Source organism: Amphiprion ocellaris, chromosome 2 (genome assembly GCF_022539595.1).
Source record: "Amphiprion ocellaris isolate individual 3 ecotype Okinawa chromosome 2, ASM2253959v1, whole genome shotgun sequence".
Classification (NCBI taxonomy): domain Eukaryota; kingdom Metazoa; phylum Chordata; class Actinopteri; family Pomacentridae; genus Amphiprion; species Amphiprion ocellaris.
Genome location: NC_072767.1, coordinates 41,200,897 through 41,227,669, shown reverse-complemented (window position 1 = coordinate 41,227,669; position 26,773 = coordinate 41,200,897). Strand labels below are relative to the sequence as shown.

At 39.1% G+C, this 26,773-nt stretch overlaps 3 protein-coding genes across 6 annotated transcripts; all 3 read right to left on the bottom strand.

The window, feature by feature from the left end:
- Positions 1–637: 637 nt before the first annotated feature.
- Positions 638–10,148, bottom strand: LOC118471631 (transmembrane protein 275-like). Of its 3 annotated transcripts, XR_008604362.1 has the most exons (5): positions 10,008–10,148; positions 9,656–9,885; positions 7,548–8,295; positions 3,855–4,022; positions 638–796 (listed from the first exon to the last, which is right to left on the bottom strand). XR_008604362.1 is itself a non-coding variant. In XM_055018569.1 (3 exons), the coding sequence occupies exon 3, from the start codon at positions 8,243–8,245 to the stop codon at positions 7,652–7,654; it is 594 nt and encodes a 197-aa protein (XP_054874544.1). In that variant the 5' UTR covers positions 8,246–8,295; positions 9,656–9,885; positions 10,008–10,148; the 3' UTR covers positions 5,350–7,651. The 3 variants fall into 3 exon arrangements, 2 of the variants coding, with proteins under 2 accessions (XP_054874544.1, XP_035813183.1); XM_055018569.1 differs by lacking the exons at positions 638–796; positions 3,855–4,022 and having other exon boundaries at positions 5,350–8,295; XM_035957290.2 differs by lacking the exons at positions 638–796; positions 3,855–4,022 and having other exon boundaries at positions 5,350–8,268.
- On the bottom strand, positions 10,149–19,330 carry mknk1 (MAPK interacting serine/threonine kinase 1). Its single transcript, XM_023290325.3, has 14 exons — positions 19,205–19,330; positions 18,514–18,569; positions 17,373–17,475; positions 17,172–17,270; positions 16,968–17,065; positions 16,479–16,558; positions 16,296–16,369; positions 16,072–16,176; positions 15,918–15,973; positions 15,707–15,802; positions 15,408–15,602; positions 12,795–12,959; positions 12,615–12,658; positions 10,149–12,065 (listed from the first exon to the last, which is right to left on the bottom strand). Exons 2-14 carry the CDS (start codon positions 18,565–18,567, stop codon positions 11,846–11,848), a joined length of 1,389 nt encoding a protein of 462 aa, XP_023146093.1. The 5' UTR covers positions 18,568–18,569; positions 19,205–19,330; the 3' UTR covers positions 10,149–11,845.
- Positions 19,331–19,677: 347 nt separating this feature from the next.
- On the bottom strand, positions 19,678–26,223 carry mob3c (MOB kinase activator 3C). 2 transcript variants are annotated; one of them, XM_035957287.2, is made up of 4 exons: positions 25,892–26,211; positions 22,626–23,202; positions 20,912–21,114; positions 19,678–20,077 (listed from the first exon to the last, which is right to left on the bottom strand). In XM_035957287.2, exons 2-4 carry the CDS (start codon positions 23,041–23,043, stop codon positions 20,048–20,050), a joined length of 651 nt encoding a protein of 216 aa, XP_035813180.1. In that variant the 5' UTR covers positions 23,044–23,202; positions 25,892–26,211; the 3' UTR covers positions 19,678–20,047. The 2 variants fall into 2 exon arrangements, with proteins under 2 accessions (XP_035813180.1, XP_035813181.1); XM_035957288.2 differs by lacking the exon at positions 19,678–20,077 and having other exon boundaries at positions 20,923–21,114; positions 22,630–23,202; positions 25,892–26,223.
- Positions 26,224–26,773: the final 550 nt, after the last annotated feature.

Genomic DNA, 26,773 nt, shown 5'->3' with positions numbered 1-26,773 from the left:
GAATTATGTCTTCTAAATACCTTGAGCAGAGGCAACTGTCAGCCAGCATCTATACTAATCTGGGACAAAATATGACCAGTGCCGCATTAAAAAAAGGAAAGGAGCAGGGCTGCTAGAGAATGAGGCGAGAAATGAACGAGCAATCAGGCCATTAAAACGTGGCAACTGATTCAGCTTTGGTGGACATTTGCACATTTATCACAAGATGGAAATATCCTCCCTCCCTCTTTTGTCATTTTAATACTGCCCCCTTCTATTCAAATAGATTAGGATTATTCCAACAGGACAGAGATATCATTTGTTTTACAATAGCGGAGTCAGCACTCACAACAGTCATTAGGAATTAGATGGAGCCGGCTGCTGTTTGGAAGGACACTTTGCAAACTGGAAAGACGGATAAAATTAATGGCACTTCATTCTCAAGAGGTGGGATATTAAAGTCCTGCTATGCCCAACAGCAGAGGTGGGATGGAAAGACAAATGGCTCACAGGTAGACGCTGTGCTTGCGTAGAAGAAGTTGGGTGTGTTTGGGTCGCTCACCTGCCGATGATTACGTTCAAACACGAGGTCAAAGACGCGGCAACCTTGCTATTGTTCTATCTCCTGCTTATTTGGGGAGTGTGGTGGTGTATTACCTGTGGGAGATGTGTTTTTCAGGCAGACAAACTGTTCGAGGTTCAGGGCCGCAGGAGGATCACAGCGTCCCTCTGAGCTGCAGGCAGGAGGAGGCCCAAGGACGGAGCAGTGCAGCCGCCAAGATGCATTCAGGGACCACACTGTGAAATGTTCACACTCCTACAAAGAAACACATTAAAGGAATTCACCATGTAACTGAAAGGAAAATGCACATTAAGAAACTTCATAATGATGAAACAGTTCAATTCTTTATTAGCATAGTAAAATATAGTTCCAAATAATCCCATAATACACGATTCACTGTTTCATAATGTTGTTTTTTATTTGTTCTATATCCCCATTTCTATTTAGACGTGTAATATGTGAGTTAAAAGTGCCCCATTCTAAACTTTTGAAAGTTGTGCCTTAAGATATGTGTAACATTCTGCTGTCTGATTGATTTTCTTACCACAAAAAAAGCAAATTTACTCAAAATTACATTTATTCTTTTTCTATAATTGGAAGAAAAATACTCAAAGTGAATGACTTTCAATCTACACTTTCTACTTCACTGGTATCTTAACATGTCTTAAACTACTGTGTGCTTGTATGTTTGTTGCTGTTTTTTGAAATAATGATGATTTAATTAAATTTTATTTTATTTCTATAGTGCATATTTATAACAGTCATTTAATGCTCATAGGAAGGTGAAAAGCTTGCAACAATATACAGAGACACCCAGTAAATCCAAAGTTTCTTGGATTCTTCTCTTGCAAAATACTCACCAGTGTCATTTAGATCCACGCGTGCACTAAATAGCTTTAAACATGGTTGCATTAGTCTTTTTAAGTCTTCTAGGTACAGTTTTAAAGAAACACAAGTCTGTACTTTTAAAGATTTCACGGGTCCAAGATTCAAAAGATGCACAAAGGTGTCAAATCCTGACATTTCAGCACTGTTGGGTGTAATTTCAATTTAAAATAAATGGATATTCATCACAATATCAAAGCTGGACCCCAAATTAAAACAACTCCTGCATGTTTTTTTTTTTTTTTTGTTTTGTTTTGTTTTTTAACCTCTAAATGAATATTAGCATCATGAAGCATCTCCACCAGAATCAGAAACACGGTATGAACAGCGATACTGTCCTCTAGTGTCAAAACACAGTAATGCAAACTCTGGAATATCTTCTTTACACTTGGATGCAATGCTAGTTTTATAGTGTATTTTTTATTAATTTAATACAAGGCACGGCATTGAATATAACTCAGCCTTTATTGTGTATAAATTATCAAGATTCATAGCATTCACTAAACATCAGTAAAAACTGGGAGATTTAAGTATAAAGCAGTGACATTTCTTGTGCTTCCTGTTTTCTCTCCACAAGACGGAGACATTAGATCAGATATCTAAAGTCAGTGCCACTGAATTCTTTGGGGGTCATTTCCTATCTTTGAATCGAAAGATGAAGCTCCACGAATAATCACTTATTGAACTGCTGCACATTGTTCCACTTCATTGTGCGCCCAGCCAACATGAAACTCTCACTTCTAATGGGAGCTATTTGCATAAAAGTAATAGTCGGAGCCTTTTGTGAATCATTCAGCTCTCAGTGACACTTACGTGATTATGATCTTTCAGCCTCAGCACCAACATTATTAAATTCACAAATCATTACGTTAATGAGTAAGCTGGAATGAAATAAAGACGGAGGGAGAAATTACAGCTATTTCATGTATTTATCAATTATTAGAGACATTTTTTCCCCAGTAATATTTGATATATGATGAAATAAGTATGAATAATCTGAAGAACAAGAGGCTGGTGTGGATCCAGTATGTTAAAACAGATTCCAATAAGAAATACTCCCTCTTTTCTGTTCATTACAACTGGATTTGCACTGCGATCTCTTAGAGTAATGCGATTTGTTGTCCTGTTTAAGAAAATGAACTGTCAGTCAGTTACTGTTTTGTAACTGACTTCTGTTGTCTGTTCTGTTGGTTGTGTTGGTGTTTCACTGTACAGAAAACTTGTGCAGCACAATTCTAACAGCAGTTTATTTCTTGGTGTGAACTCCAATGAGAGTCTAAAGCAGCAGGGTTCAGGCAGGTCAAGACCTCAGACTTGTTCTGCTTTCCATATGAGAACATTTTCACAGTTTCCTTCCATTATTGTTCATGTAAGCTTTCTGGGGTTTTTCCTGGAAATCCCTCAAATACTGTCAGAGATGTTCACATAGAGGTGCAGCACACTCTATTAAAACTAACAGTCTATTAAAACTGAGAGTCTATTTCATTTCATTTCATTTTATTGTTAGTTTTATTCTCTTTTGTCCTTAATTGATATTATTTATTTACTATTACCGTCAGTAGTGATATTACTTTAAGCCTTGCCTTTATGGTTTCACCCTCTATTTTCTTTTTGCATTTTCTTTTTTCTCATTCAGATATGGCATTTTTGTTGCTTTAATTATTTCTGTATTTTTGTAAACTCTTTTTTAAAAGATGCTATATAAAGTTCTCCTTCTCATCATCATTATTATTATTATTATTATTATTATTATTATTATTATTATTATTATTATTATTATTATTATTATTATTATTATTATTATTATTATTATTATTATTATTATTATTATTATTATTATTATTACATATTTTTAATTTTTTATAAGAACAAGTATCATCAGCAAGCTGTATAAAAAGCATCAAAAGTTAACATAAAATAATTTGTGTAACTGATGTTTCATTCTAAACATCATTTTGAGGTGATAATGATGCAGCAGTTCTTGGCCTAAATAGCGTTTTATTGTTGTAGCTGATCATGATGGAAACAGTTTATTAGTTTAGTGGTTTTCAGTCCCCAAAATGTCACCTGTGAGTACTAAACTTTCACTATCAAGAGGGTTGATAAGTGGTGGCATAACGTTATTTCCTAATTCTTGTCATTTCTTTACATCACCACTGACAGTGACAACAGAGCTCGATTAAAGTTGCCTTTATTGAGTTTAGGATAGTCAGAAATTAGAGTTAGGGGTCACTTTAAAGTTGTCGTACTATATTTTGTCTAGAGGAAGATGATTTAACAAAGAAACAACATTTTTGCAGTTGATTTATGCAGGCAGTAAAGAATGATGATGAAGTTACCCATGGTTCTGCTTCTTTTGATGGAGGTTTTGACCTGCGTACCTCCAGAGGCTGCTGTAGGCTTTCAGATATGAGAAGATACCACTCACTTTCTGTGGAAATCTTTCATCCATGTGGACCCCGGTGATCCTACCGGTCTGAGACTGATCCCTCAGAGGGTCTCTGGTCTTTCCTCAGCCCCAGAAGCTGCTCCATGTCCCAGCAGGTGAGGCAGTGATACAGATGAAGCCAGCAAAAGGTTTAGAAATGATCCAGTCCTGTACACAGAAAACAAGACAAGAACACCAAACTGGGATCAGTGGAGCTGCATTTTACTGGATGAAAAAATAAATAAATAAAATGGTGATGGAAAGTCACACTCTGTGGAACATGGTTTATTGCAGCTACAAACACTAAAGAGTTCATTAATCTGTCTAAATGCTTCCTCTTCTTGCTACATAATTGAGGAGCTGGAGAACAATTTTGAACTGAAACTTCATCTCTACAGCAATTTTCTACAAAGCTATCATTATTACTGGAGTTGCATTTCCCTCTGCCAGTCAGTGATCACAAAAATGTCAGCATTAATGGCACCTAAATTTCATACTGATATATCTGTAATCACTTTAGATAATTTTTAGGATTTTTTTGGAAGATTTTTAGTAATTTTTTGAAAATATTTACAAGAATTTTCTTGCCAAATTTTGGTGATTTTTTAAAATAAAACTTTTAAGGGAAACTTTTAAGGAATATTGGAATTTTCTTCCTGGAGGTTTTACAAATTTCATAAATTTGTTGAAATTTTTTTTTTCTGAATTTTGGGATTTTTTTTCAGACAAGGAAACAATATTTTTTGGTGCCCGTAAATGAAGACAACAGGAGGGTTAAGTTGTTTCTTTTGGTGACTATGAACGAGGCAGAATAAATATCAGACACAAAGTAATGAAATATAACCATAGAGTTGTCTCACTTATGTTTGTTTTTAAGTAAAATTTGCACACAAAGCGGAGAAAAATTATCAAAAATACAGGTGACCCACAGTAAACAGAATATTTTTAGCGTACTGCATCACACGGTTACAGAATTAATTCCACCGTGGCGTCTTGTCGGAGCAACATGACCTCATTCCTAGTTTAGTAAAATGAGCTCAGGTTGCAGAGACCTGTCATCCTCTTTATAAACACGCCATCAGTCGTATTTCTGACGTCCAGGTAACGACAGAAACCCAGTGAACCCGCTGATCCCTGTGGGCGTTATCTTTTCCAGCGGTTTGAGTTTTGTGAGGGGGGATCACAGTGTGTGTCTTGCTGTGTTTGTGGACAGCAGATGTATAATGATGAGTAAACAGGGCTCTCGCCTTTTGCCGACAGCTGTTGGGTCAGATGCCAAGTGATGGGCAGCGTGTCAGGAAGGAGCTGTTTGCACTGTCACTGCTGGCGTTACTCCGATAACAAATGAATTATCTTCACAGCCTGAGTACCTGTGCTTTCTTCTGCAGCCTCACGTGCATGAGCTAATGCTGCTGCTTCACTGTTTCTGATGACTGGTCACAAAAAAACCCTCTGATTAAGCGCAGCCTCTAACCAGAAACACAATACACTCAAGTAGAGTTTCACCTTTATTTAGAAAAATGCAACATCTGTGGTTACTCTTACAATCATGGCGCTACAACACAGGCAGAGGAGCACTAGTATGTTATGTTAACACATCTCAAGGTTACACCAGTATTCACGGCAGCTGACGCAAGCAGGAAAAATAATAATAGTTGTGAGAAAACTGTGGCTGAGACTTAGCAGCTCACACAGGAACAGCTTTTAGGACTCAGAGAAGCTCAGCTGGACACACTCATCCTGCTTCCCCCATGTTTAGGGTGACAAACACTGACCACAGTCAATCCATAGGACAGGAATACAGGATAATCTGCCTTAACTGGATATTTTTATACAACAAGAACTACACAAACAGGCACTTGGATTAAGGTATCATCTCCTTTCCCTGTTTCTGTTCCTTGGCAAGGAATTCCTGGAACAGAGAAATGAACACGTAATATATATTGTATATATTGTAAATAAAGCTGCTGTAACAATGTAAATTTCCCCTGGAGTGGGGAGAAATAAAGAACTTTATCTTATCTTATCTTATCTTAATAATTTCACACTGAAGGTTCTGCACAATACATTTTAGTCTGCAGGCTGGCTCTTTATCAGCATCTTTTACCTCTAGTCTCATATTTAAAAAATACCAATCAGTCCTGTAAATCACACAATACATCCACAGGGAACCAAGCACTGCGCCTGTAAACCATTTTGTCTGAAAAGTAGCAAAAAATAGTAACAGTCGGTCTTGTTTTGCCAAAATAAAATCCCAAAATATTCACTTTACGATCATATCTAACAGTAAATTTTTTAAAAAAGCAGGAAATCTGAAGCACTGCAAGGTTTATATTAATCAGTTCAGAACTTCTGCCTGAAAAATGTTGGAAAATAGCAAAACATGCTGATATCATTTCAATGTAAGTCTTGTTTTGTTACAAAAAAAAGGCCAAAATATATTCACTTTTTGGTCATATGTGACCAAAAAAAGCAACAAATCTGCAGCTCTGTGAAATTTCAGTGAACTGATTCATCATTTTGTTTGCAAAATGGCAGAAAATGGTGAAAAATGTCAGTTAGAATTTCACAGTAAGTTGTGATTTGTTAAAACACCAAAATATTCACCTCATGGTCATGTGTGACAAAAAAAATTATAAAATCTGCAAACTCCTTCATATTTCCCAGAAAAAAATGTTGGAAAATAGCAAAACGTGCCGATTTAATTACACAGTGAAAGTCTTGCTTTAAAAAAAATGCCAGAAATATTCACTTTATGGTTGTCTGTGACAAAAAATATATCTGCAGCTCTAAGATTTTCGATTCATCACTTTATCTGCAAAATAGCAGAAAATAGTGAGAAATTATAGTTATAATTTCACAGTAGGTCTTGTTTTGTCAAAAAAAAAAAAAAAACTTTATGGTCATGTGTGACAAGAAAAAGCATCAGATCTGCAGCTTTGTGAGATTTCTATTAAATTATTCATCAGTTTGTCTGCAAAATGGCAGGAAATAGTGAGAAATGTAGATTAGAAATTCACAGGTCTTGTTTTATAAAAAAAAAAAAAATCAGTTGATGGTCATGTGTGAGGAGCTGCACAGTGGTGTAGTGGTTAGCACTTTCACCTTGCAGCTAGAAGATCCCTGGTTCACGTCCCGGCTTTCCCGGGATCTTTCTGCATGGAGTTTGCATGTTCTCCCTGTGCATGTGTGGGTTTTCTCCGGGTACTCCGGCTTCCTCCCACAGTCCAAAAATATGCTGAGGTTAATTGATCATTCTAAATTGCCCGTAGGTGTGAATGTGAGAGTGATTGTTTGTCTCTGTATGTAGCCCTGTGACAGACTGGTGACCTGTCTAGGGTGTCCCCTGCCTTCACCTGAGTCAGCTGGGATAGACTCCAGCCCCCCCCATGACCCTAGTGAGGATTAAGCGGTGTATAGATACTGGATGGATGGATGGGTCATGTGTGATATAAAAAAAGCATCAAACCTGCAGCTCTGTGAAATTTCTATTAATTCATTCATAATTTTATCTGTAAAATGTAAGAAAAAAAGGGAAAGAATTTTGATTAATTTCACAGGCCAATGTATTAATCAGCTGAGCATCATGTTTGACAAAAACAGCAACAAAACTCTGCAGTCAGAACTGACAAACATTTGATATTTTTGCTTAAAATGACAAAAGCAGGTGTAGTTATTGACTAATCAGCTCACCCCTGCAGCTCCATCCCGACAGGTGATGCTGTAACAGACAATAATCTGAAACAAGAACAGAGCGGCTGTGATCAGATGCTCAGACAGGCAGTAGACGGTCCATGTTACGTAGCAGAGGAGTTCTGTGTGGAAGTGGGTTTCTTGGTGTCAGAGGTCAGGGTCGCTTTATCTGCAGCGACTCTCACGTCAGACGTCTCTGCTATGAGCAGCTCTCCGGCTCCATCCTGGCAGGAAGGCAGAGCGGCAGAAGCGTCTCCATGGCTGGAGCTGGACTTGTGGGAGGAGCTGGGGGAGTTGGTGGGGCTGAGCTGGACGGCCGTCGTGTCCTGCAGGGTGTGTTCGCTCGTCTCCATCTCGAAAGCCGCCGTCCCCATCCTCATCAGCCCCCACTTCTCGCCTCCTTTGGCCCGGCTGGCCATGTGGGCCGGAGGCCTCCTGCTGACCACGCAGCAGGCCGAGAAGAAAGCCAGCGCCAGCAGCAGGAGCAGAGGCCCGATGATGATGGGGGGGTTGGCGGTGGGGATGAAGGTGCTGAAGGCGAAAGCTCCTACCAGGGTGATGTTGATGCCGGCCAGCATGATGCAGAGTCCGCAGGCGCAGCAGAGGGCCGGGGAGGGAAGGTTCTGGTGCCGCAGGGCCCGCTGCTCCTGGACCTTCTTAGGAGCAGAAGTTCTGGAGGGTTTTTCTGGTAGAACCATGTCTGATGGAGAACTCAGAGGGACTGAAGACAGAGATGATGAAGAAGAAGCTGGAGAGGAAGAGCAAACCTGACACTTTACAAGCTGCACTGCTTTTCATGTCATTCTTTCAGTGTTTCTGACATTGAAATCTGGAAACATTTCTTTGTTTTCAAAGACCTTCAGAACTGCACTGTAAAAAGGTAACTAAAAAAACACTAATGGTTTACTCTATGCTAGATTTATTTTACAGTTTCCATGTTTTGTTAAATTACAGATAATATCTACTGAAGTCACAGTAAAAAGCATTAATATACATGTTGGTTGTTGTAAACTGTTATTTTACAGATTTTTTCCTGTTTTGTTAAAAATAACTACTAAAATTGTAGAAAAAACTATTAATGTAAAGAAAAAAATATATATATAATGTCCACATCAAAAATCTGTATTCTAACAGGGATTTGAACCCTAACCCTCGTTTACAACATGTGATAAAAACACTGACATGTATAATCATCAAAATACATTGCTATTTTTTTCTTTTAATTGGGAAAAGGATTTAAATATTTTAAAACGCCATTTAAAAAAAATAGATAAATCATCTTTTAAACTGTTATTTTCCAGATATTTCCTGTTTTGTTAAATTATAGAAAATAACTAGTAAAACCACAGAAAAAAAGGATTAATTAGATGTTGATTGTAAAAGATAGAGACAAAAAAACAGCGAAAACAGTACATAATATCCCCACAAAACCTGTATTTATAAATAAAAATAACTTGCTCTTTGACAATGTGTGACAATGAGATTGCACTGTTTTCCTGTATTTAAATCAGCAAAATATGTTGTTATTTTAGTTATTCACCGTTACTTCAAAAAGAAGTTATGTATACCATTTAAAAAAACAGAACACGACTTCTAAAATTAAAAGGATGAAACCACAAAACCACATTTGACCACTATGTTTTTTCTGCAATAAAAAGCCAAAACTGTACACAATGTTTAATTTTTTACAAATATTTTTTGCAAAAATTTGATTAGTTTCTTTTTTACAATATGTGATCATATAATGACATTTTTATTGTATTTAAATCAGGTAAACAATATAATTATTTTCCAAATATTTATCGTTGGCTTAACTGCTTTTGAGTGTTACAGTATTTATCCATTTTTCCTGCACTCCTGATGACAAAATTTCAATGTTTTTAATGGATTTTCTTTAGTTTGTAAGATTTTCTCCTAATCCAACAAGTTCACTGAAAGACTTCGCATCCTAACACTGATAAAGTGCTTTAAAATTAGGGCTGGACAGTTGAGACAACACCTAAATAACTCTTAATTGACAAAGTCACATTTTAATCATTGCTGCCAGACTTAGAGAAAAAAACAACCATGCCTCAACACTGTTATGCTCGGTTTTGAGTTTATCCTACCTTAGATTAGATCCATAATCCTGCTGGGAGACTTGCAGCATTTCATCCGTCCATCATGTTGCTCAGGAGCCTCTGAGTTGTGTGGTCTGATCCTCCAGCAGGTGAACAGCAGAGTGAACCGCTGCTGCTGAACATCGACCGCTGGTTGTGCTGCAGAGCTCCGTTCAAACGAACCGTCCAATCAAAGCAGAGCTGTGAAGTAACTGAGCTGAACTCACACTGAGGATGCTCTTAGATAATCAGAGAGAACACAAAGACACAGGACAGGTGACCTTGCATCGCCCCGATTCCTCATTCTTTATGCTAAAAGTTTGTATTTTGGGTATTTTTATGATGATATAAAAGATTTTACCTGATGCCGTCTTCACACACTTCTCTGCTTTCACAGAAAATCTAAACAAGAACACAGCAGCTGTCAGGAAGATGCTGTTGCACGACGACTGAGAAGAAGCAAATTTGCTCTGAATTGCAGTAAAAGCCATGAAACAAACTGTCCCATGAGAAGATATTAAAGACCTTTTTTTATTGAGAACACAGCATGCCAGTGGAAATGTGCCCTCCCCACCCCCCAACACACACACAGGAGAGCTTTGTGCATAGGACCCCATCAGAGCTTCAACAAATTTCAGTGGGACTCCATAATTGCACACCAATTACCGTATCTCATTTGATGCCATTACAAGTAGACGGGGTGAAACAAACACGTTCTTTTATGATTCATAATGGGAGTGGGAGGGCTTTTACATTGCAAGTGCTTGTTTCCTAATGTGTGTATTCGCTCCGAGCAAACCTCTGCCGATTCCTGCCAGCCTATGAAGGCCCTTAGTTGCTATAGGGATGGGGTGTCCACGGCAACAGTGTGAAACGAGGGGACGTGCCGTTAAGGCGGGCAACACAAAGTTAACAGGGTAAACGGGGGGGAAACAGAACTGACTTCGGAGACCCAATTCAAACACAGACTGGGCCCTTAATGAAAAAAAAAGTAAAAATGTTTCCATCAAAAAAGTAAATATGAGAACCTTGATGGCTTGGAGAGTCCATCATTCTTCCCATTGGCACATTCACGGAACCAAAAAAAACACAAAAAACGAACCATATACAAATACTGTTATAAAAATAAATCCCTCCAATCACAGTAGAGAATCCTTTATCTCACTATCAAGTGTAACAAATATTCACAAATCCCTTTAAGTCTCATTGACTACATACAACCTGAAACAAATGCAATTCTCACATTTGAAATCATTCAGTCTCAAAACCCTCCGAGAAATCAAATCACGAAGATAACAAGAAACTAATCAGGTATTTGTGGAATTTACAACCTCTGAAAGAATAAATACTGCTGTAGATATCAAATTAAATGAGCTATTGTTGAGTAAAACTCATCAGGTTCACCGGAAAATAGTCTCCCACTGAGGTAAACTGAATGAGAGACTTATTCTAAAGTACATCAGTGCTGCAGGTAGCTTGTGTTGAAGTGAATGCAAGAAATAATAAGAACTTCCAGATGTATTCTCACTCCACAACTTTCTATAAGTTCCACCTATGCTCTCAGGTAGTTGACGAGAATGACGTTAACAGGAAAAAGCCCATTTCCAGGGACAGTCTCCTCTAATTTTCATCCACACACATCAAGTCACATACATGCTTGAAAAAAGGAAAAAATAAATAAAAAATAAAAATACTCATCCCTTTCCCCAGTGACTTAAGAGCTACTAAATAAAAACCCCAATTCACAGCTGGACAATAAGAAAAATAAAATCCACTAAGATTAGATGATATTGCATTAAGACAGCAGAAGCTGCCTGAACCTTCTAAAAATGCTGTTTTGATGATATGTACTGCACTATAAACTGCTTGCATTAAGAGTCATTTCTGTTGTTTTGGGGACATCGTACTCCATAAATAAATCCGTGAGAACTACATGTGAATTCCTAAATTCTTGTTAAAACTCCTGCAGCTTAAAATGTCGCCACTTTTCACTTATTTTAATTAAGAGGCAACAGGATAAACTGCCTCTCTGGTGCTGAAACTCTTGTCTAGTCAATAAGATAAAATTACTGGCCGTGGAGAAGAGCTTCAACTCCAGAAACAGTTCCTGATTCCTGTAAAACCAAAAACACACACGAGGAGCAAGCAGAGGTTCAAATCAGTCAGGAAAACACAACGAGGGAAGTTGTGCTGGTTTCTTCAGGCCGCGAGGTCGTCTGAAGCCGGTGCAAAGTCCCTGGTGCGCAGAGCGTTGGACTGAGCTCTCCTCCGAGCCAGCCGGGAGTTGGAGGGAGGAGAAAGCCTCATGGAGCAGGCGATGGCTCCCACGTCCTCCTGCTGCTCGTCATGCTGCGATAGCTGCCGGTTGAAGGCGATGGCTTCTGCTGCAAACTGGGTCAGGTCTTTGGTGCTGCTGTTCCTACAAGAAGAAAGGAGGCAGAAGATGAAGATCTCAAACATATTTCCACATTTCAGCGGTTAACTATCTCAATCCTGCCTATTTTCACTTAAGCACTCAGTGGAAATTACTATTCCATTACTAATGTGGCCTAAAAGACATGTTCAAATACCCTTTACAGTGAGCTCCAGCTCAAAATTCTGTTTTTAAATCACTTGTATTGACTTCTGTCTTGTAAACCACCAGTTCAAAGCCCAAATAATTGAGCTAAACTACCAAACTATCACAAACAACAAATAAAAGCAGCAAATATTCTAAATCCCCACACTGTAGAAGCTGAAACTTGAAATTTTGGTATTTTTTGCTTAGAAAAACTATTCATATTAAAACAGCTGCTGATAAAGGTCTACCTCTACTCTCCCATTACAAAAATGCTAATAATATATTTTCATTCAGTCTCTTTCTTTAATTTGACTTTACTTCTTTTTAAAATCTTCTAATCTTATTTAAAGCACCTTATAAATCTCTCAAATACATGTGCAATGTTTTTTCTGTAGCTATAACACAAACCTCTGTAGAACATGAGGAGTTGGAAGACCTCTCTCTGGTGCATTCTGTACAAAAAAAAACAGGAATGGGAATAATTTAGTCACAGCTTTCAATAAAAAAGGTCTAAAAAGCATTAGTTAAATGACCACATTGTATAGTAGTAGGGGTGGAATATTAGTGCACAGATCTAATGATACCCACCCCCTGCACCCAGGGATGCTTGAGGACCTGAGCAGCACTGAGGCGCAGAGTGGAGTCTCGAACCAACAGCTTGGATATGAGATCCTTGGCTCCCTCTGTGATGTGTGCCCAGTCCTTGTCTGGAAACTCGTACTTGCCCTGCTGGATGCTCTCAAACAGATGACTCTGAGGAGAGACGATCAGACATCGAACATTCTGTTAAACTGTTCAGCTCTCGGTGTCTTTGTCATGTAACTACTGATCCCTGAGTGGAAACTGCTTACAGTTGCTCCCATTTAAAGTCTTATAGACTTAAGCAGAAGAAAAAAAATACAAGAAAGACGTGTAGAAAAATGTAAACATACACTACCATGCAAAAGTTTGGGGTCACTTACAAATGTCCTTATTTTAGTAAGAAAAGCTTTTTTTTCCAATGCAGATAGCATTAAATGAATGATAAATCCAGTGTAGACATTGTTAATGTAGTAAATGAGTATTCTAGCTGGAAACAGCTGATTTTTAATGGAATATCTCCATAGAGGTACAGAGGAACATTTCCAGCAACCATCACTCCTGTGTTCTAATGCTACATTGTGTTAGCTGATGGTGTTGAAAGGCTCATTGATGATTAGAAACCCCTCATGCAGTTATGTTAGCACACGGATAAAAGTGGGAATTTTAATGGGAAACATGGAATTGTCTGGGTGACCCCACACTTTTAAACAGTAGTGTCGACATAGAAGAATTATCCAAAAATATATGATGACAGATTTAACTTAATACTTTAACTACATAAAAACGAAAAACAACAACAACAGAAACACCAAAAAACGTGATTTATGATCTTTGCCAGAGTTTGTGGGCAGATATTGCTGGCGCTTAATCTTTAAATGGGGATTTAATTGAACAAGTATCATCCTAAAAGTGCTTGAGTAAAAGCATAAATAATATAATAAAAGATATTATATTGACAACCAAGTGAAAATCTGAAAGTTAGGCAGCACTTTAAAATTAAAACAGGGCTTGCCTTAATTTAGCAGTAATGAAAACACTTGTACAGGCTAAACTTTCAAGTGTTTTAGACTGTAGTGACGTTATTTATATGAAAGCTGCCACATTACACGTTGCTGCCTAGGCAACATTACAGCTCTGTATGTTTTTGTATGTTGTATTTAATTTGGTCTCCTGGCCTTAATTAAGCCCAGGAAGGCAGCAGCACCATTTTTTGGGGGTTTGTTTTACAAAGCAATTTTATGAAGCGATATTGGGCAAAGATCCTTCTTAGTAGCTGATACTTACTAATCAACAGCTGTTATAATTTTTGCTCATCTAAATGGCTCCACAGGGAACCCAGAATTTGCTCTGAACTTGGAGGTTCTATTTTGCACCGTGGTCAAGGAATAACCTTCAGAATAATCTACAAGGTAATGATCCCATCTCCCTGAGAGAGGAGTGACATTACTATCCCTACGATGGTGTTAATGAATCTTTAGCCCCCTGGTTGTTTTAATGTGCTTTACTTTGGTCCCATGTTTGTTGCAGCCGTGCTCAATTTTATCATGTTTTGTAGCTTTGAAACGGTGGAACAGAAAAACTTGCTGATTAAAAATATAAAAACACATTAAACTATACAGAAAGGAAACTCTACAGGTTGTTGTAACGTTTCATACTGCAGTTCAGCAGCTTGATAGAGGCTGAAACAAACAACAGCTTTAAGCAGTCTGATTTGCCTCCGAGGTGACATCCTCTACGCAAACATTTGAATCACAGAGCCAGTAGGTCAGCGCCATCCAAAATGAAAGCTGCTGATGACTGCATGCTCACACATTTGGATTAGATAAGAACAAGCAAAAAAGCATATGTTGGCCTATGATTACTGCTGAGCAACTCAGGCTGTGTATAGCAGGCAGGACAGTATTTATAGCTGATATAGTATCCTGTTAATACTGTACATATATCATATGCACACCACATGCTTGGCCCCAATCCACCTTGAAGTATTGCATGACAGCATTTCCCTCTCTTCTGCTTAATTTTTGATTTCCTGATTTTACATCAAAGCTTTGGTTACAGTCTTTATGTATTTTTCTGTGTGCAACTATAGTTTACACTGCCAGTCTTCAACTGATGCTGTTATCATGAAGGTAGGATTACAATTAAGATTATTTTGATTATTAGCCTCCTATTTCTTTATCAAGTCAGAAAACGACAAAAACTAAGCATTAAAAGTTACTTGTCCCATAAATTAAATCTTAAAATCTCTGATTTTGTCAAACAAACCACCCAAAACCCACTGATATTCAGTTTCCCTTCACAGAAGATAATGAAAAGTAGAATGCATTCACAGTGAAAGTTACAACAAATGGATTTTCAAAGCTAACTATTTCAGCTGTTTCTTTCAATGAACCATTTGCTGTGGAGTGTTGACATGAAAGAGCTGGATCTTAAGCACCATTCAAGAAAGCAGCAATAATAATACTGAAAGCAAGAACTAAAAGAAGCTGTCACTCCATTATTTCCAAGCAGTAAACAATCTGAACCTCTGTGCTACAAACACCGCAGAAATGAATACTTACAAGTAATTTCAGTAAGACTGACACAAAGTGAATGTAGAGGATGTTTGGGTGAGGTTACCTGGCATGTCCTGCAGGTTTCCCCTCGGTCCCAGCCACAGTCGGTGCCACAGTGACCTGTGAATGGGGGGCTGCCGCTCAGCAGGATGTAGAGGATGACCCCGAGGCTCCACAGGTCACAGCGCTTGTCGTAGAAGGAAGCCTCATCGGTGAACACTTCCACTACTTCTGGTGCCATGTATTCTGCTGAGCCACACTAAGAGAGGAAGAAGATCAAAAAAAGAGAAGTTTAGTCAGATTAGTTTTGTGTGGAATGTTTCACATCTGTACTCCGCTATGAATTTAGAATTTGATGCTGACAGGTGTAGTGAGCTCCGGAGTCGTTATGGGTGTGCAGGCACTGCTGAGCTTCACTCCACTTCCCAGATCAAAGTCACAGATTTTTACTGGCGATACCTGAGCAGAAAGAAGAAGCAAATGCATATTATTTTACTCTGATACAGCATATTATTATTATTACTATATACCTGCAGAGAAAATATGTCTTTCTGAAGCTTTAAGAGCCACTTACCCGATCAGTGTATTCACAGAGTATGTTCTCCAGCTTAAGGTCTCTGTGGGCAATGCCTGAAGAAAGTCGCATCGTCACCATGACAAGTTAAAAAAAACAGACTAAACAACATTTTTTGGGCTTTAAATAAATATCTGTTTGGATGTTGTCTCACCTTTTGTGTGTAGGAAGTCAAGAGCTTGGGCAATGTCCCTGACTACCTTACTGGCCTCGAGTTCATCAAAGTGCTTTCTGTTCTGGATATGTGTAAGAATGGAGCCTGTGGGAAGAGATAAATAAACTCTTGCAGCAAATTTTGTGTATTTAGAATGAGTCACCTAAAAAAGGCTAAGTGTGTATGCAGATGTTCTATCTGTTGAGTCATTCATTCGTCCTTACCTCCACGCAGCTTTTCAAAAACCAAATAAAAGCAAGAGTTGTCCTCAAAGAACTGGATCAATTCCAAAATATTCCTGGATAAAAGATATTTTGAACTGATTAGATTCTTTTTCATTCTGTGCTGCTTTTAAGTTTTTTTTTTGTTTTGTTTTTTTAATAAATGCTCAGATTAAATGCACTCACTTGTTTCCTTGGCACTGATAGAGAGTTTCCACTTCCCGAAAGACTCTGCTGCGACTATGCCCGGCACTCTTTTCTATGATCTTTGTAAGACAAACCACAGAAGCCATGTTTAGCTGCAGAATCAGTATAAATCCATGAAGGTTTAATCTGTCTGTCTATCTATCTGTAAATGCTAGACCTGGCCCGAATACATATTTCTGGGATCCGGATATTCAACCCTGATTAATGACGAATATCTGAATCGGATTGTAACGTTCGATGGGGGGGAGGGGGAGGAATCCAAATATTCGGATTGCAAAATAAATATCTGGACACCACAATAATGACCAGCACTAGTAAATGCAGAAAAAAAGAGTGTTTTTTTAATCATTTTTTTCATCCTTTAGTACAACAACTGTAAGCAAAGTGTTGCTGCATAAGAGCATGCATGTTCAGTCCCGTTTAAATCAAGTTTTAAAATCTTAAAACTACATTTATATACTGACTCACCTTCACAGCAAACTCTTGTCCATTTTGCAGGCTTACACATCCTTGGACTTTAGCATAAGCCCCCTGACCAAGCACCTCATCTGTGAGTTTGTAGAGATCTGAAGAAAATGCTACATTTCAGACTGCAGTCAACCTAAAAATAACATTTCCCTGCTTTTGTAAATGCTGCATGTTTGTGTGTTACAATAATTTCAGCTTCATTACCATCAAAAGTGCCTGTGGAGCTGTCTGTCGCTCTGGTTCTTTTCTTCTTCTTTCTTTTACCTGCATCTGGGATGTTCACTGGCTGGCTTTTCTCGATCTCTGTAGCAGCACGGAAGAGTCGGTATACAAGCAAATTAGATTAAAACAGTACACACCACACATTTACATAGCGGTACAGCTGAAATATGATATCTGTAGTACCTGCTGGGCCTTGGGAAAGGTGCTGCCTGTCCTCTGCGCTGATCCCATTCTCCTGAATTCCCCCACACTTTTGCCCTACTTGGCCCCCAGCCAGGGAGTTCCCCTGTAACAGAGAGAAGGAGGCTGCATGGGAGGAAAAGCGCCAGAGTAGCCACAGAGATCAGGTGCTTGTAGAAAGCAAAGAAAACACTAGAAACTACATAAAATTCTCTCATTTTTTGTCAGATTGTTTACCACTGAAAAATAGAAATCAGTCAACCTGTAAAAAATATACATAGACAAAGCAGATTGCTGTAAATGATGTTAATAATAAACTTGTTCTGAGAAAAATGACCCTCTGTAATTACATGGTTGTATTGCTACTTTTACAACTTTAGTTATCAGAGGGTTTCTGCAGAAATCAGCCAGTCAGATTTAATGCCTTTTAAAGACATTTTAATGCTAGACTGTAAAAATTGTAATGCCATGACCATGAACTCAACAAATTACACAGGTTTTTTGTAAAAGATGATATTTTTTATGAAAACTGTCCCTACATTTCACCATTTCTGAATCCGGAAACCACCCCTGACCACCCACAGGCTGTAGTCATTCTCTGAAATCCATGTTTTCTAGCCATTTTTGCTGGAATTTGCGTTTCCCAGCTCTCCTCCACCTGGTTATCGCAATGCTTCGGCATGTCTACGCAGATGCACATATCTGACGAATCGCAGTCTATAATTATATGTTATTATATTATTTTTATCAAATATTTTTCTTGAAAACTGCACAAAGATTTTTAATGCCACTGAGCATCAAATTTAATGATTTTTAATGCCATTTAAGGCCTTAATTTTCACAAAATCGATTTAATGACTATTAATGTCCTGCAGAAACCCTGTATCATCTTCCCCTGTGGCATCCTGCCAAACCAGCAGCCTGATGAGAATACAGGAAACAAAGCGACAGGCCTTATCTCGCCCTGGACATTACCAGAAGCATTTACACCACCAGCATGACTCATGGAGGCTGATGAAACTTCCACGTTTCAGTGTAAATAACCTTGACAGGGGGGCGGCTACTTTCTGGCAGCCCGATCTTATCTGATGCTTCAGGAAGTGGAAGGTTTTGAAGTCAGCAGTAAAAACAGAGCAGCTCGTACCTGGAGAGAGTGCTGGAAGGCTTGCAGCTCCGTCATCACGCTGTGCCTCACCATATCTGCCAATTGAGAGCACATCACAAACACAGCCAGTTAGTCAGGAACACACTGCAGAGACATAAATAAACATAATGACAAGGCAAAGCGTCGGCGAATGAAGGAATCTGAGCTGTGGAGTCCATAAATCACCCAGAGCTGCTTCTATAACAGGCTTCCTCTTTTTGTTTGGATGCGGTTAGTGAGTGACTGAATGTCCGCAGAAGGTTCAAGCACAGTACAGTCTGTTGTAAATTACTCAGTGTTGGCGTTGGGTATGCCACGACTAGAAAAAAACATTAGAATTGTGTTAAATATGTCAGCAATTAGCGATGATACCGAACGCTGTGTGATACCAACTGCTAGCAAACCGAGCAGCCACGGAGTTAACATTAGTAAGTATGTTGCACAAATTCACCATTACGGAGTGGGAATATTATATAAAAGATTAGCAGAGTACTATAAAAAGCTCCAGTTAGTGTTAACTGCCGTCTGTTCAAACCGACCTGATGTTATTGTCGTTAGCCTCAGCTAGCTAGTTAGCAACAACTCGTAGCTAGCTCGTTCTATCGGATAACGTCCATTTGCTGGTTTGTATATAAAGACCCTGTCAAGTGGTGCTAAAATACGAACAGAAATGCAAAATAAATCCTCAAACCTGGACTCCAAACCAGCCAAACCCCTTCTGTCAAAGCCCCAGACAGCTGCTGTTAGCTTCCATTGCTAGCCGAGACCAGCCACACAGCCGGTGACGTCGCGGGCGGGAAAATAGATAAACAGACATTTGCCCCGCCCCCTCCTGCGTTCCTCCTTCTCTCATTGGTCCAGAGTGAGTCCAACAATTACACGCCACTTGGCTCGACTCGCCACCACGCCTCAGTCCACGTAGAGAGGATTTTTTTCTGCCTCGTTATGGCCTTTATTTACACACACATTCATTAAAGAGGTCTGACAGGTCAGTGCTGACATTAGTTACAGCTCACGCCACATACCTGCAATATTTCATCATTCTCATTATTATTTTACTTTTTGTACTTTATCCAGCCTAGTTCTGCTGTAATTTGTCAGTTTTATCCACTTCCTTTCACATCTGGCGCAGTGTTTACACAGAAAATTAAAACAGACATGACCTAATGTCCATAATTTGAATTTTTATGCCCTTTGATAAAAACTAGAAAAACATATAAAACACAAACTCACAGTCATCACAATCAGTACTGTGTATCAAAACACTGAGATCACACAAATATAAATGCACAAAGAAAAAAAGAAAAAGGATGATGTGGTTTTATAAAACAATACAAGAAACTATAACAATGACATCACAGCACCGTCGTGGCTGTGAAACTTCTGTGAAGGTGCAGCTCCATCTTTGGAACAAGTGTGTTGAGTTAATGGAAAACCGCTCATACAAATGTATATAAAATTGTTCTTTTTTCTGTTTTCTCATAGGGCTCAGATAACTTCAGAATGTAAACTCCTTTGTCCATGTGGTCTTTGTTTAATGGCATATCTTCTCTGTCATCTCTTTCTGCAGGAAGAAGAAAACAAAGAAGAAGTTAACACATCAAATCTACACAGTGTGAGAAGATGAATGAGTGTGAAGAAGTGCAATTACACTTTCAATATGAGAACATTATCTCTAAGTACAAGAAAGAAAGCTGCAGTTCCTCCAAGACCAACAACTAAAAGAACTGCCTTGGGAGCTGAAGGTGCGACGTTAAAACAGGGTCTGTTTGATTCGTCTTTTTCTACAGTGTGCTGACATAAAAGCCTCATCCCCATTTCATTTTGCAGAAGGAATTACACAACCCAGCCTTCATAATGATGATAACTGGAGCCTTTTATTGACTCTAGGAACACCATTTTCCATCTGCTCCCACGTGATACAGGTCCCTTTGTTGGAAAATAGCAACAGCTACACAAACTCTTCGTCATTACACGACTGCACAAAGTCAGCAAATTCTCTTATAAGGTTTGTTGCTTGAAATCATTTTCCCCAAAGCCATTAATGAGCTTCTTTCATCACGGAAAACTGAGGGGAACAAGTAAAAGCTAATTCCATTCTCAGAGTCACATGGAAAATGATTATCTTAGGAGGAACACAGTTCACGTCCCCAGAGTGAGGCAGAGTGATTTTGTAGTCTGTGCTGGAAATTGCATTAATTTTCTCAATGCAGGGAAAACACATTGACTTGAAGATAAAGCTTAAGCCACCCAAGCATGCACACAACAAGGTTAGGGCAATTTTCTCTGCTAGACTAACAGTTATGAGATTGATACCGACAAGAAAAACACCCATCCAATTCTGTTTTTAATGCTCCTTTGCTTCACCCTCACACATCTGAGGTCTCTGATGCCTCACCAGGGGCTCCAGTTCGGACTGATCGATGAGGTTGAACTCTGAGATGAAGTAGTAGTAGTGCTTGTAGCAGGTATTGATGTGGGCCTCGGCACCCATGCTGCAGATGCTGTCGAAGTGATGGATGTAAACGTGCACAAACACTCTGAAGAGGCGGCTCAGGATCTTCTTGCACACCTGCTGGAAGTTCTTGGGGAAAGGTACACCTTGAGAGAAGAGGGAAAACGAAATTAAAGGACCTGTACCAGAAAAACTACTACCAGTAGTAGATTTACAACAACAGTAATGCAATATTAAATATATATATTATTATGATCACTTCTCAATAACAATACCAACACGAGTGAGAGGAAGTGATTCTAGACTTAACCTCTTTCCAGCTGCTGGGTTAATAAAAGTGGACATAACAAAAAAAGTTATCATCTATAATACAATACTCCACTTGATTAGTTAATGTTTGCAAAACTCAATGTTCTAGGTGCAAAATGGCCTCACTGGATAAATATATCTATGGGTCCTGAGTAGAAATACCCGTTTTTTGATATTTCTGAGTAAATATGCAGCAGAGCAATGGTTCTAAATGTGTCAAAATGTCATTTTTCTATAGACCTGTGGTTAAAATACTGAAAATGTCCTATCCCCCCCCCCCCACCTTTTTTTTTTTTTTTTTTTTTTTTTTTTTACAATAGAGTTATGGCTAAAATACTGAAAGTGTCCTATTTCTTTTTTCTTTCTTTTCTTTCTTTCTTTCTTTTCTTTTTTAAAATTTATTTTACAATACTCTTACGACTGACATACTGAAAATGCCCCAGTCTTTTTTTTTTTTACAATAGGCTTATGATTAAGATACCGAAAATGCAATTTAAAAAAAAATATATATATATTTTTACAGTAGACTAATGATTAAGATACTTAAAATGTCCTGTTTATTTATTTAAACCTTTTTTTAAACAATAGATTTATGATTAAGATACTGAAAATATCCAGTTTTTCTTTTACATTTCAGAACAAAGTCCAGGTAATTAGCTACTGAGTACTTTTTCTTCTGTTTCATGGATTTATTTCTTACAGTGTATGGATACTGCCTTTGCACCTACAGTTAGCAAGGAGGTTCATGAAGAGATCGTCGAGCGGCTCCACTTCTTTAACAAAATAGAAATGATGTGCACCACTTCACAAAGGTTAACAATCACTGTACTAGAGCAGATAGCTGCAGGTCTTACTGTTGCATGGGGGATGTGAATTCACTTGCCAAAGATGCAGAAGCATTACTGACGAATTCCCAGTGACCAACAAATAGCAGAAACCAGTTGACATCTGTGGGAAACTCTGACATTTCATCTCACCTGGCCTGCGTGTCTCTACATGATGATGCGAAACCAGAGCTCCTTTAAAAAATTCATGCAAAAAGTGGCTCCAGGTGGGATCAAACATGGAACTCTCTGCTCCATTATGCATGAAACTCTCACCTCTAATAAACGTGGGCTATCAGATCTGTCGTGGAGGTAAAATAACACCACTGTCACCTACCCAGTCTCCTTTAAATGTCAACCTTATTGTATAATTAACCTCTGACTGAACTTAATCATCTCATCTGAGAGCTTAATGAAGGAGAACAGTGCTGCTCTCCAGGTTGGCACTACAACATCAGCACTCAGTCATGTCTTTGGTTACGATAATAGTCTGATGGCTTCATTTGGAGACTCCTCACACACACCTACTCTGGTGGGGAAGATGTCCTCGTTATTGATGAGCGACTCGATCCAGTCCATCATCAGGTTCATGTACTTCAGCGCCGGCAGCTTGGTGGGCTTCTTGTAGTCGTCGCCGTCCTGCCACCTGTACTCGTACCTCAGTCCCCCAGACATGATGGGACACGTGCGCTCGGTGCAGTACTCGCTCACGGTGCCGTAGATCAGGTTGATCCTGTTGAAGAAATCCACAACGTGAACTGCGATCCAGTCATTGAGGTTCTCCCCCTCTGGCAGCTGCACCACCTTCCTCAGGTCCAGGCCCGACTTGAGCGAGGCCTGGGCCTTCTTGTAGAGTTCGAAGCGCTGCGTGCCCGGCTCAAAACGCTTCCTGGGCCTGAAGGTTTTGTCTTTGCTGAACACTTGTCCGAGACACAGCGCCATCGACTCAAATGTTTCCCTTCAGATAAGGGGAGGACAGGCTCTCCAGAATAAGACTTGGATAAAAAAAAGCCTTCCAGAGGAGAAGGGCTGAAATCAGGTCACTGGGGGTCAACGTCTGTCATGTAGAGATTGCAGAGAGTTCTTGTTTTCAGTTGGTCTCTGTGAAAGAAAACAACAGACATCAGGCTTTTTCCTTCCCTGTCAATCTACTGCTTTGTTTGCTCGCCAGACGACCACAATAAATTATAAATTTCCCCGCTGTGGGATCAATAAAGGTCTAATCTAATATCAAAGGTTAAACTATAAAAACGAGCGAAAATCTGCCATAAAACCTTCAAAAACCAGGCCTATGATTGTGTAATATTATTTCTATAGTACAAACTGAACTTTACTTTTGCTGTGTAACATGATTTAAACACACTCAGTTGAAACGTCAAAGTACAAAAGAGCAACGGTGGCAGAAGAGCAAGACATATTCTGAATTCAAGAGACTCATATACATTTTACTGCTCACTGTTTTACCATACTCGACCTACAGTTGAATTCAGTTCAATTCAATTCAATTTTATTTATATAGCACAAATTTACAACATGTCATCTCACAGTGCTTAGCATAGTAAGGGAAAGAGCTTAGAAATTACAAACAGAGAACAGAAAACCCAAAAATCCAAAGCTGCCTTTGGATTCCCTATGAGCAACGGTGCAGAAGTGTGCGGTAACACAAATAATACTACACTATGTCCAGCAAAAACATTACCTCCCCCAAAAGCTATAAGAATAGCGCATAATGTGGGATATAATGAACACACTGATATATTGTGTTCCAAAACAAATACTTTAAAATTTATGAATGTAGTTGAATTTACTCCTGTGGAAATAATGTTCAAAACAAACAATAAGTTGCTTCCTGATAACATACAACAACTGTTCAGCAACACTGGAAACTATGAATAAAGAAGAAATTTGTATATTAGAAAACCATTTGCACCATGGAGAGAAGATGTTTATCAGTTTGTGGAGTAAACTGACTTAATAGTCCATAAAACAATTTAAGAAAAAAAAATCTACAAAAAAAGAGAGACTACTTTAAAATAATAATAATGTGTAACAGTAAAGGTGTTGTTTTCTGACATTATTCTAGGTTTTGGTTTTGGTTTGGTTGTCTTATTTTCTCTTCTGTCTTCATGATACTTTGGCATGTCTGAAATAAATAAGAAAATTCTAAAAAAAATAAAATAAAATAAATGTATCTCTGTAAGCTCTAGGAATAGAAACCTGCATCCCTCCCCAACAGAGAGAAAAGCGATATGTGGCTTGATTGCCTCGGATGCTCTGTGGACCAAAATGACCTTATCACAAGATGTTCATCAACAAAAATAGCAACAGTTTTCAGTCAGCTGTAGAAAAAGTCAGGCCAATAGAGTCAGGCTTAATTAAGAAGATGAATGGCACGCTGTGACTCACTAAATACTAAACAGCTCCGTGAGAGGTCCTCAGCGAAATGGTCTTATTAGTCAGAAGCAGCACTGCCTTACAGAAAAACTTTCAATTTGTGCATAAAAACACTAAATCCCTCTTTTATGTAGTGGATATTAAAAATAGATTTCAGTTTTTTTGCCGAGTTGTTACCCATCTGGAAGGTAATATGCTCTTTTTGGGAGCATCACCTCATCAAATGATAATGTGATTCATTGTTTTTGTTGTGACAGTAAAGCAGTAATGATCAAGTATTTGAATATTCACTGAGTAGATTATTATAGGACAATAAAATGTCAGTTTATAAGAAAAAGTCTGCATATGTCACTGATTCACAGGAGGTTTTATTGTTTCTGTTCTGCTGGCAACACGTCGATGAATTTTCTATTCAGAACTTTGCAGGATTAGCATCAACATCTCTGCCGCCTTCTTTTCCCATTTTCAGTTGTTTTTAAGGAATGTTTTTTATAGTGTCTTATTGTTCCTGCACAGCCTTGAGGAACAGCCACTTTGCATAATGTATGAGCATGTGCTAAATCTTGATTATTGCATGTGTCGCCTCTGCAGATTTGACACTGAAGTCACATTCAAGTGACTGCAGTTGCAACATGATCCTATATCCGCATTTGTGTCCCGAGTCCCATTTCGAACTGGTCTCACCATTTCCTGTGGTTGTTTCTCTCCACTCAATTAGCAGAAGTTTCTGTTTCTCCAAAATCATCCCATTCTACTGTAAGCTAAGCACCGGTATGGGTGTTTGTTGTGAACTTTTCTCTGTCAAAACTGAACTTCCACAGACTTCTGTCATGTCTGCCGAGCTGCTGGTTGACTAGATTCTGTTTGGTGTTAATTCTGGGAAACAGGGATGATTTTAAAAAGGAAACAGCAGCGATTATCTGCTTTTTCTGCCTGATTTCAGCTCAGAACGCACCACTGGGGGAGCGTGAATACGTGGTCATGAGATAGCTATAAAAGGGTCCATAACAAAAGGGCGTCTGAGGGAGGCTCACAGAGTTTTATTCGCTCCTCGGCTCAGGAAGAAACTGTTCCAGTCAAACATAAAACATGAGAGGCCTTGAAGACTGTAATAAACAAAAGGTGACAGCTTGTGAGAAGAAATGACTTTGTTGATCACTTTGTGCTTCTTTGCAAGCCTCAACAGCCTCACACTGAAGCATGTCTGATCACGTACTGAGGCTGGCAGACCCTCCACGCATACTTTGACTGCTTGTTATGGATTTTTGCCTCTGACACTGCAAAATCCTGACAGAAAATGAGAAAGGAAAGAGTTGCTTGTACAGAAACAAAGGAGGAAGATTTTTTAAAAATGCAGGAGACTAGAAAATGGAAAAAGCATTCTGCTGCACTGTACCTGGCTGAGATCCTACAGCGGAGCGTCTGGAATGTGGTGGAAAGTTGTGGGGAGTTCAGGGAGGATCCAGGCGTCCCAGATCGCTTGACTTTAAACTCCTTGTGGAGGTCAGCTTCCAGCCCCCCTCCAGCTCCTCTCGGTCTTCTCCCTCTCTGTTGTTCACAAACAGTCCGAGAGGCTCAAGCTTCAGACAACACAGTAAAAAAAAAACAAGATAGAAAAAACTGTTTGGCTTCTCTTCCTGTGGATGATGTCACATCCTGACTTTGTCTATGTGTGTCTGGATGTGGGTGTGTGTGTAGAGGACCTATAAATTGAAAGAAGAGGGGCTCAGAAAGGCCTTCCCAAACCCCCTGACTCTGCCCTCCCTCTTTTCCAGTTTTTTCCTTCCTTGTCATCCTGCAGCCAGCCCACTTGTCCCACCAAAGCCCAGCCCTCTGGTAAAGGTCCTGAGAAAACAACCCCTTCTCTTAAGCCACATATAAGACAGAGCAATCACCACAAACATTTCTGGATGCTTGGCAGCCCATGAAACCCATTTTTCCCCCTGTTGAGTCTCAATAACATATGGTTTAAATTCTTGGCCTTTTAAAGATGTCGGCACTGAACTTGGAGCATAACCTTAAATAGAAAATCTGCTACTCACCACATCGTCTCTTCAAAACACTGAATCTGCATTTAAATCATGAGCAAACAGGGCATGTTCGGCTGAAACTCTGTGCTCCCTCGCTGCCCTCAGGGGCTCGCTGTTCTCAGGATGGCTGCCCTCACTGTTCCCTTTGTCTTTTAGTGAATGGGTGTCACTAAAGTCCAGAAGCTGTCTGCTCCTCCGCTGTATAATGACACCCAAACTGGAAAAAGAAGCCGTCTACACTCTTTGTA